Raw genomic sequence first — 8,318 nt, forward strand, 5'->3', positions numbered from 1 at the left:
CAAACCAAGCACCCCAACTATCAGTTCTTTTTACTATCTATGCATTTTAGGAATGCACCTAAGCAAGCACCCCAACTATCAATTCTTTTTACTATTTATGCATTTTAGGAAACGAAAGAATTGGTGTTCGTTGGCTATAAGCTACATAGTTGTCTTATTAATTAGTATTCCATAGGTAACGATTCTCTTGCTTCCCATGCTAATTAGTGCCGTGTTCAGCCCTTCTCTTCTTTTGGGTCGGGGGCGTTTCTTGGCTCTGTCCCTGAGCTGGTGCTGCCGAGGGCAGCTCCGCTCTCTGCTCCGGGACAGGGGCAGGACCCGCGAACGGCTGGAGCTGTGTCAGGGCGGTTTAGGTCGAAGATCAGGGAAGTTTCTCCCTCAGAGGCTGCTGGGCACTGCCCAGGGCACGGGCACAGCCCTGAGGCTGCCGGAGCTCCAGGAGCGGTTGGACAAAGCTCTCAGGGACAGCCTGGGATTGTTGGGGTGTCTGTGCAGGGCCAGGGGTTGGACAGAAGATCCCTGCGGGTAACTCGGGACAATCCCCGATTCCATAATTCCATAATTCCATAATTCCACCGAAACTCCACAGAAATTCCACCGAAATTCCACATCCGGGGCTCCGCGCGGCCCCGCCCCCGCGGCGTTTCCCGCCCTCCGCGGCCGTGAGGGGAGCGGGGGGGGGGCCATGAAGTGCGTGATCGGGGGCGCGCAGCTCCGAGGTAGCGGGCCCCGGGGAGCCCACACAGGCGGGGATCGGTGCGGGACACCGGGAAAACGGCACCCCGGCACGGCCCTGAGCGGAACAGGAGGAGCGGAGCGGGGGATCCGCCTCTCTTTCCTCGTCCCGGCGGGATCGGGCGTTGTTCAGACGTGCAGGGTGTGGGGGCAGCCAGGGGGAGACGCCATGGCCTGGCTGCAGGGGCACGGCTCGACTCCTGGCTGCGGCATCCTGTGGGGAAAGCTGCTCCGCCGCTGGCTCTGCTGGGCTCCGCCGTGGCTCTTAGGGTTCCATCTCTCCTCTCTCATCTTGCTTCTCGGGCTTTCCATCTGCTAAATGTCATTTCTAGCCCCGGTGGTGGAGTTTTGTCTGATTGATTTAATTTGTGGTAACTCCAGGTGCTGCAAAGGGACATCCGAGGTGCCTTACCAGAGGCAGCTTTCCAAAACTTTGAGGGTTTGGATAATTAAAATTTTAATTAAAAAGTTACAGTTTCCACCACCCATTTTCTTTCAAATGTATAAGAAATTTGTAATGCTTCCTCTTGGATCATTCTGGAGAAAGTGCAGTGCCACCCTTTTATTTTAATTTGGAATGCATGTTGCAGTGTTTTCTTTCCCTGGCAGTGTTTGGAAGAGCAATACATGCCATAGCACGGATTAGTGATGAATTTTGGTTTGACCCCGTAGAAAAAGGAGTAAGTGAATTTTAGTTTTTCTAATTTAAAAAGTTTTTATTATAAGCCCAGTATTTATACTATTGGATATTGTGGTTTTGTACAGGTACCATTCAGTCCATCACATTCTCAGCTCCCTCCACTTTCAATATGGACAAATGCCATATTTTCTGTGATTTTAATTATGCAGATTCCATTGTGGAAGATTTCATTCCTACTCTGTCCTAAGATCCTTTGATTTTTTTTATTGTCCAGGACATCTGGATTAACGCCATGGGGTTCAGTTCTTTTGTCACAGGTCACCAGGTTTGAGTTTTGTACCACACAGGAGCTGCCTCTAAAAACAACATGTTTTGTACTGTTGTGACTCAACAGGAAGAACACATCCATTAATGCCTCTGATTAATCAAACACCATTTCCAGCAGAATTAGTGTTTTCTCCAGAGGTTTCTCAGTTAAAAGTGATCAGCTCTCCTTGGCTCACTGGGAGGATGGAAAATCACAAGTGGAGATATTTAGGTTTTATACCTGGGGAATTTTTGGGGTGTGAGTGGTGTCTTTGCTCATCTGTCCCTCAAATGCCTCAAACACAAGCTGAGCTCTGGGTGTTTGGGTAACTCAGTTATTCTTATTTAAAAAATAAAATCAAATAAAAAAGTACATTTAATTTTTTTAAATCATTTTGAGATGCAAATATCCAGGTTTGCTGGTGGCACTGAAGCCCAGAGGAGGCTCTTTTTAAAAGGTTCCAGTTTTGAGTTAATAAATTGTTTTACTTCTGTTCCCTCAGTGGTTGGATTCAGTGATGTTGGAGGTCTTTTCCAACCCTAATGACTCTGTGATTCCATTTCCAGCTTGCCTTAAGATCAGTGAATTCCTCGAGGTCAGCATATGCATGTGTGTTCTTCCCATCCATGTTTTTCCAGCATTACTGCTGGACAGCTGTGTCCCAGCCCTGCCAGAAGGAGAAGCAGTTATCCCTCCCCTGTAAATTGATAATTAAGGTACATTTTAGTGAGTTGTTACACACAGCAGCAAATTAACCCAATTTCCAGCTGAAATTACTGTGGGTGAGGAGCCTGGGCTCTCCCAGTGTCCCCAGAGCAGTTTGGGGAAGCCTTAAGTGCAGCAGCTTGAGATAAACCAGGGTACAAACCCAGGGAAATTATATTTATTGCAGACCTGCTCAGGGAGTAACCTCTGCGCTGATTTTTTGGATTTTTTTTCTTTTTTTGCAGTCAGTTCTCCCTGTGTTTAGATGTGTAAATGTGCTGGAAAGGAATGTAGAGAAATGCAGCATCTCCACCAGCCCCAGTGAGCACCACATCACCTTTCAGCTGCTCTGCAGGCACGGTAAGGTCACAGGGGAGCTCAGAACCACAATGATCAACATTATATCAACATATATCAACACAGGGCTGTCATCCTCAGCCCAGCAGGACTGGGAATGTTCCTCAGCATCAGTCTTTGCAAAATTCCTAAATAAACATCATCATCATGTCCCCCCACAGAGCTGTGCTGTGCTGCAGGCAGTGGTTTGTGTTATCAATAATGCAGCTGGGGTTACTGATTGAGGATAATACACTGAATTAGGTCTGCAGACAGCTGAGCTCCCTTAGCACATCCTTACCCAGAAGGGCAGAGATCTGTAGGGTTCGTGTTCTGCATTCCACTCCCATTTACATTATTTTACCAGTTCATTACTGAGGCTGTTTCCCACCATGCATTTGTTGGTTTATTTCTTGTGGATCCTTAAAAAACTTCAGATGCTGTCCAGGCACAGCTAATGGGATGGAGGGAGTCTAAGTTTTCCTGCTTGTGGTGAGTTACTTTCATATAGCTGGACTAAAGTCACTTGGTTACTTCCTCTATTGGACAATAAATATTTTAAAAAAACCAAACTAAAATTACAGCCAATAATTGATTTTTATTCATTTCCTTCATACTCAGGTGTTGTAAAAACCTATAACCTGACATTTCAGGAGTGTGATCCCTTGCAGGCTGTTTTTGCAAAGCACATGTGTCCAAACATTCTTAAAGTCCACTCCAGGTAACAAACACAGAAATTTTTTTTTTTTTTAGTTTTACTTTCTAATGTAACAAATGCTAAATAGTCATAGACAGAAATATTTTAGTGTTGAATGACATTTTATAGGCTGCTGGCTGATGTGATGATCCACTTCCCAACCAGTCAGGAAGAAATAACCTTGTCTGTAACTCCAGTGAAAGTTTGTTTCAAGAGTTACACTGAGGAAGACACTGGTAAGGAAATTAAAATCTGAACCAATACTTGGGCTTTTAACTTTTTTTTTTTTTTTTGAGGTGAACTCCAGGAATAATAACTGTCACGACATAAATGTGGGATGAATTTTATGGCTGAATGACATTTTTAACAGAACATTATAGAGAGAGATTTTAAGTCATGCTGCCACCCGCTGGTTTTAATAAATTAAATAAATTTAAATAAATTGAAGCATCTTCCTGGTGTCAGTGGCAGATCTCAGACTGAGCAGCCAATTGAAATAAATTATGCCACTTGCTGTAGGCTTTGAAAGAGGTAATTACTGTGCTGCAAGAGCAGCAGCCTGGCAACTGCCAGGAAAAAGGGGATAATTTTATGTTTTAAAAAGAACTATTTAAAGCTGAACACCACAATTATAGAATTGATATCATTAGAGAGTATATTTTAGTCTGAGGACAGCACAGAGTGTCAGCAATCCCTGCACTGTTATGCCATGGTCACATCTCCAGGAGGTAGAAAATGAGCTGGAGATTCTTGGGGTGTGACTCAAACTAATTTTGAAGATGTAATTGTGGTTTTGAAGTAGAGGTTCTTGTGTATCATATAATAAAGAGATGCTTTTCATACTTGCTGTGACCAAAGCTGAGGAGAATGACCTGGGAAGAGCCCAGAGCTGGGAATTGGGCTGGGAACAGGCTAAAGAAGGATCAAGTGGCAGAAACTGGCTGGAGTGAAACAGGGCAGAAATTACTGAGAATAGAGAGATTGCATTTTGAATGACACATTTGGTGACTTTAGACACATTCACTTACCAGGACTATTGTAAGAAAGAAAGTGTAAAAATGGTACAATTGTAAAGAGATACCAAGGGCCCAGTGAGGGAAGGGAGGGGACAGTGAGAGGTGCTGTTCTCAGGTGAATCTCCCTGCCTGCAGCACCTCCTGTGTCCTTTGAACCCCTCCCCTGCCATGGGGGTTCCACTGATGTCAAACCCTCTGCCCACCTCTGCTGAGCCACAGCTGCACGTGTGTGACAAACAGCCACAGCCACAAGGAGCTTCTTACAAGAGCCTGTTTGACCTCTGGGAGATAAAACAAAGCAGGGAGCAGGGAAAGGGAAGAGTGGGAATAGCCTGGAGCACTTCCTTGGCAGCCTGGCCTTGCCGGGGAGCAGCTCAAGCTGCTGTGGAATTTCTCTGAGCTCTCCGGGACTGTCACACCCTCTCGCTTTCTCTTCACACACCCATTGACAGTAATCTCGTGGTAGCAAAAAACTGAATACCTGAAACTGAACAGCCAATTTCCCGTTGCCACTTTCCTGTGTCAGGAAAAGATTGTAATTTAAAACAAAGAGCCTCTGTCCACCTCCATTGTGCTCTGGTGATTGGCAGTAATTTTGATTAATCTCTTCAAGTCACGCTGCATTTTGGGCTTCCCATCCATGCAACAATAGGCAGCTGGGAATATTATTTGTGATGGATGCATGGGGAAGAAGCAGATCTGCAAGAACAGCAGCAGGTGTTAGGTTAGATCACACTGCAGAACATGGAATAGGTTCTGCTAAAATCCATTCAATCTACACAAAGTACTGCAAATAAATTGAGGATTTTACTTAATTCTAATATGCATATAAGCTAAATATTTATTACTGTTGACCACTATAAAACCACAGCTATTTGTTCAAACAATGCTTGTGTAAAAACCTCAGGTTTACAATCACAGCTTTGTTGAGTTCAAACTTCACTGCTTGAGTCCCTGACTTTGTTGTTATCTCAAACAGACTTTTCAAGGACAATGCTTACTGAGATACAGCTCAGTCCAGAGGAATTTGACTACTTTCAAGTCGGAGTAGATTCTGAAGTGACATTTTGCCTTAAAGAATTGAGGGTAAAGTAAGAATTTGTCTGGGAAGAAAACCCATTTCTCATCAATTTGCCTGACTGGACCAGGACAACACAGGATGGTCCCTGTGGAACGGCCCTGGGCTGTGCCCCACCAGCCCTCCTGACAGCAGCAGGGTTTCACCACCTGGGTGAGGATTAGCTTTAAACCCCAGGATCCTTTGAAAGGCAAACAAAACACTTCTGAAACAGAGATGAGGTTTCTGTGCTGGGCAGACACAGGAAAGCATCGTGACCAGGGAAGTTCTCCATGCAGAACCTCCTCTGGCAAAGCTCTGGCAGGGAAGGACAGAAATTATTCTTAGAAGCAGCAGACTTTCCCCCTCTTTTTGCCAGTGAACAGCAGCTGGGATAAACTTACATTCCAGTATCAGTGTTCTGGGTTTAACAAGCACTTCACCCCCACCCTTCTCTGCAGGGCCTGCTGGCGTTTTCCGAAGCCACGAGCGTTCCCGTGTCCATCCACTTCGACAGATGTGGGAAGTACGTGTGGGACCTGCCCTGGCCGGGGCCCTGCAGTCACCCAGTGAACACTGAACTGCACATTAGGGCAGATTCTCCTTTCAAACCCAAAGCCATTTCTAACCTGCAGTCCAGAGTTTGTAATTCCTTATAAACACTGAACCCGGGCGTGGCCATTGTCAAGGCAGCCGTGCTGACTGACGAGCTCCCTGTGTATAAATTACCTGGACACCTGAGGCTCTCAGTCCCCTGCAGGCAATGGTTTATTTATTTAGCACCTTAAAGAAACAATATGTTTTCTGAATAAATACAATTTTAACAATTACATATTTAATGCTATCATTTGACTCTGACACTGCACAGCATTTGCTGATTGGAGCAGTGAGATCTGCAACAGGAGCCCCTCTCTCATTCCTCAGCAGCAAATACAGGAGATTTTCAGCTTTTCAGAGGGGGTGCTTTTTAATTCCATAGGTGGAATCACAGTATCTGTAATTCCCTGTGCTGTTTGGTCTCAATACTTGTGTTTAGACCCATTGCTTTCAGCATTGAGGACCTGCTGCTGGAGGCCAGCTTTATCCTGGCTACCTTGTGTGAGGCTGAGAAGGAGGCAGCTTCTGCAGAGCCTGCCTGCTGCCCACGGCCCTGGGACAGGTAATGGGGGCTGAGGGGGCCTTAAGAGGGTGAGGGTGAAAAACTCAGATTTTCACAGGAAAACTGTGAACTACAGGGGTTCAGGAGCATCTCAGCAGCACAACAGCAATAAGGGGGTGCAAGAGAGAACATTCTGTACAAGCTGCTGCTTTTCATCTTCTCAGGGTCTGGGTGCAGCAGGAGGGAAGATGCTGAGAATCTCCCCTAAAGCTGTAATCTTTTCACAAACAGAAAACAAGGATATTCCAATGAAACACAAAGCCAGCTACTAACCTGCCCTACTCTGTCCAATCCAGCTCAAGGACTGGCATGGATAAATCTGACCAGGCCTCCGTGGATGGAGCCAGCAACGCAGTCACAGCTGCTTCCAAAAAGCCACAGCAGAAGGGAACCACTCCGAGCATGGACCCTGCAAAACCCCCGAGTGCTTTGGCAAAAAAACAAGAGCTACAAAATATTCCCAGAGGCACGGAGAGGGATGTGCCAGGCAGAGCAGGAGCAGCCACGGCCGAGGCAGCGGGAGGAGAGGCCACAGAGGCTCCTTATGCCAAGGTGAGGGAACTCCCCACGGTGCCAGCAGTGGAACCCCACAGCTGCTGTTTGGCTGAGCACCCCCACGTGCCACGGGGGTTTCAGTGGGATCAGCTGTCACAGCAGCATAGCTGGAAAACCCCAGCACTGCTGGGAACACTCCTGGGGGGCAGGTGGGTTTCACTGGGAAACGCTGCTGGCTGAGAAAGATCTTAAAGTGGCAAAAGCTTCACAAATAATTAATGCCCAAATTCTGTATCAGATTCTTACCTGTACAAATATTGCATTTTCCAGTTCCACTCCTTATTCTTTGGAGCTGTCTCTTACAAGGAGAAGGAGGCCATTGGTGACACCTTCCAGAGTTTGGTGACAGCCAGTGACACTGAGGAGGAGTTGGGTGCCTTGCAGAGCTCCCCAGTTCTGTAGTGCAGGGCTCGGGGTCCAAGGACAGACAGTGGGGAGTGTCCAGGAGGGAAGGGCAGGGCAGGCCCTGCCTTTGTCACTGGTGCTGCGACCCAGCAGCACAGAACGTTCTGGAGCTGTCAGTGCTCTTGTAATGGCACAGATTTAGGTCACGATTAACTCCGTTGAGGTTTGTGTGTTCTGCAGGAACTGCTGGGGGTTCTGCTCTCAGAACACTCTCACTGGAGAGAGGCTCAGCTTCAATTCAAACTCTGTTACCACATCGGGCAAATGAAGCTGCTGTTCTGGTTAAGGGTGCTGGAAAAATAACCCAACCGTGCCCTCTGTCACAGCCAAACCCAGCCCAGCTCCAGCAGAACTCAGGGTTTTACAGAGACTCTCTAGAACCAGCCTTTAACTGAAAAACCAAAGTTGTCACAGAACTGCATTTTAAAAAATAAAGGTTTGTGTTTCAGACTTGCATTATTCTTTTCCTTCCCTGTGTCTCTCCCACCACACACCGGGGTCAGTGCAGTATTTCCAAAGTCACACTGGGATACAACACTGAAGTTCCCAGTCAATTAAAGGATCCTTATCTGTCTGCCAGACTGCTGCAGAAGGCATTGGGTGTCACTCAGGTGTGGATCTGAGAGCAGTGCAGGGAGCTCACAGTGACAGCCCAGCCCCCCCGGCCCTGGCTGTGCCTCTGTGCCACCAACCACATCCCCACATC

At 46.8% G+C, this 8,318-nt stretch overlaps 1 protein-coding gene across 2 annotated transcripts; it reads left to right on the forward strand.

The window, feature by feature from the left end:
- Positions 1-559: 559 nt before the first annotated feature.
- RAD9B (RAD9 checkpoint clamp component B) lies at positions 560-8,062 on the forward strand. 2 transcript variants are annotated; one of them, XM_053959626.1, is made up of 11 exons: positions 560-719; positions 1,345-1,415; positions 2,249-2,398; positions 2,633-2,747; positions 3,345-3,444; positions 3,550-3,656; positions 5,416-5,522; positions 5,955-6,019; positions 6,530-6,652; positions 6,949-7,204; positions 7,478-8,062. In XM_053959626.1, exons 1-11 carry the CDS (start codon positions 686-688, stop codon positions 7,607-7,609), a joined length of 1,260 nt encoding a protein of 419 aa, XP_053815601.1. In that variant the 5' UTR covers positions 560-685; the 3' UTR covers positions 7,610-8,062. The 2 variants fall into 2 exon arrangements, with proteins under 2 accessions (XP_053815601.1, XP_053815602.1); XM_053959627.1 differs by lacking the exon at positions 2,249-2,398.
- The last annotated feature ends 256 nt before the right edge of the window (positions 8,063-8,318 follow it).

The sequence above is a fragment of the Vidua chalybeata genome, chromosome 18, assembly GCF_026979565.1.
Source record: "Vidua chalybeata isolate OUT-0048 chromosome 18, bVidCha1 merged haplotype, whole genome shotgun sequence".
Classification (NCBI taxonomy): domain Eukaryota; kingdom Metazoa; phylum Chordata; class Aves; order Passeriformes; family Viduidae; genus Vidua; species Vidua chalybeata.

Bases quoted from the DNA above. Each gene is read 5' to 3' on its own strand.
- RAD9B (XM_053959626.1), top strand. From the start codon at position 686: ATGAAGTGCGTGATCGGGGGCGCGCAGCTCCGAG. The intron at 720-1,344 runs GTAGCGGGCCCC...TTTCCCTGGCAG, and splicing joins CGGGGGCGCGCAGCTCCGAG to TGTTTGGAAGAGCAATACAT. The intron at 2,748-3,344 runs GTAAGGTCACAG...CTTCATACTCAG, and splicing joins TCAGCTGCTCTGCAGGCACG to GTGTTGTAAAAACCTATAAC.